Raw genomic sequence first — 1,108 nt, forward strand, 5'->3', positions numbered from 1 at the left:
GGGCTCAGGGTTTGGGGGGCTGGGGCTAGCAGCAAGCGATCTATATGATCTGTCTTGCTGCTCTGTTGCTGCTGCTGTCCTCAGCAACAGCAATACATGCAGCAGCAACGGCAGCAGCCGCAGCAGCAGCACCACTACCAGCAGCAGCAGCAGCCGCACCAGTACCCGCCGCAGCAGCAGCAGCAGCAGCCACAGCAGCAGCAGTATTATCAGCAGCACCAACAGGCATTCCAACAACCGCAGCAGCAGCAGCAGCAGCACTATCAACAGGAGCAGCAGCAGCGGCAGCAGCCGCAGCAGCAGCACCATTACCAGCAGCAGCAACCGTACCAGCAGCAGCGGCAGCAGCCGCACCAGTATCAGCAGCAGCAGCAGCACCAGTACCCGCAGCAGCACGGGGAGGGGCCGCTGCAGCACAGTTCAGCAGACAATCGTGTAAGCTATCTCTCCTCGTAGCAGCAGCAGCAGCAGCAGCAGCAGGAGCAGCAGCAGCCGCAGCGGACCGCGCTCTGTCTTTGTAGTAGCATACATATCTGTTGTTGATATTTTTTGTTGTATCTTTTCTCTCTGTCTGTCTCTGTTGTGTTGCTGCTGCTGCTGCTGCTGCTGCTGTTGCTGCAGTCGCAGCAACCCTTCCCTAGCTCCAGGGACTCGGAGGCATCTTTCAATATGAGCAGCGACGGCTACCTGCAGCAGCAGCAGCGGAGCTTACACCAGCAGCAGCAGCAGCAGCAGCAGCAGCAGCATATGATGATGATGCCAGACACCCCGCGGGAGCACCCAGGAAGTACTGTTCTGTCGGGCAAGCGGAGGGCCGTAGAGGCGTCGCAGCCATCGCAGGTGAGCTGAGGTGTACATACACCTCAGCATGACACACACAAAGTTTTTGCTTCCCCCTTTCTTTTCTTCTACGGCTTTAGTAACCCATACTGCAGCTGCTGCTGCAGCTGCTGCTGCTGTTCCTGCTGTTGCTGCTACTGCTGCTGTTACTGGTGTTTCTGCTACTGCTTGTGGTAACTGCTGTTGCTGCTACTGTTCCTGCTGCTGCTGCTGCTGCTGCTGCTGCTGCTCAGGCTGACCAGGCGTTGGCTTTAGAAGCCGAGAAGCT

General features: G+C 57.9%; 1 protein-coding gene across 1 annotated transcript; it reads left to right on the plus strand.

Annotated features, from left to right (window-relative positions):
• Positions 1-96: 96 nt before the first annotated feature.
• EMH_0098090 (uncharacterized protein) lies at positions 97-849 on the plus strand (the record flags this gene model as incomplete). The annotated part of the gene is made up of 2 exons (XM_013502651.1): positions 97-435; positions 622-849. 2 exons carry the CDS (start codon positions 97-99, stop codon positions 847-849), a joined length of 567 nt encoding a protein of 188 aa, XP_013358105.1.
• Between the last annotated feature and the right edge of the window lie 259 nt (positions 850-1,108).

The sequence above is a fragment of the Eimeria mitis genome, genomic scaffold (assembly GCF_000499745.2).
Source record: "Eimeria mitis Houghton genomic scaffold, Emh_scaff9812, whole genome shotgun sequence".
Classification (NCBI taxonomy): domain Eukaryota; phylum Apicomplexa; class Conoidasida; order Eucoccidiorida; family Eimeriidae; genus Eimeria; species Eimeria mitis.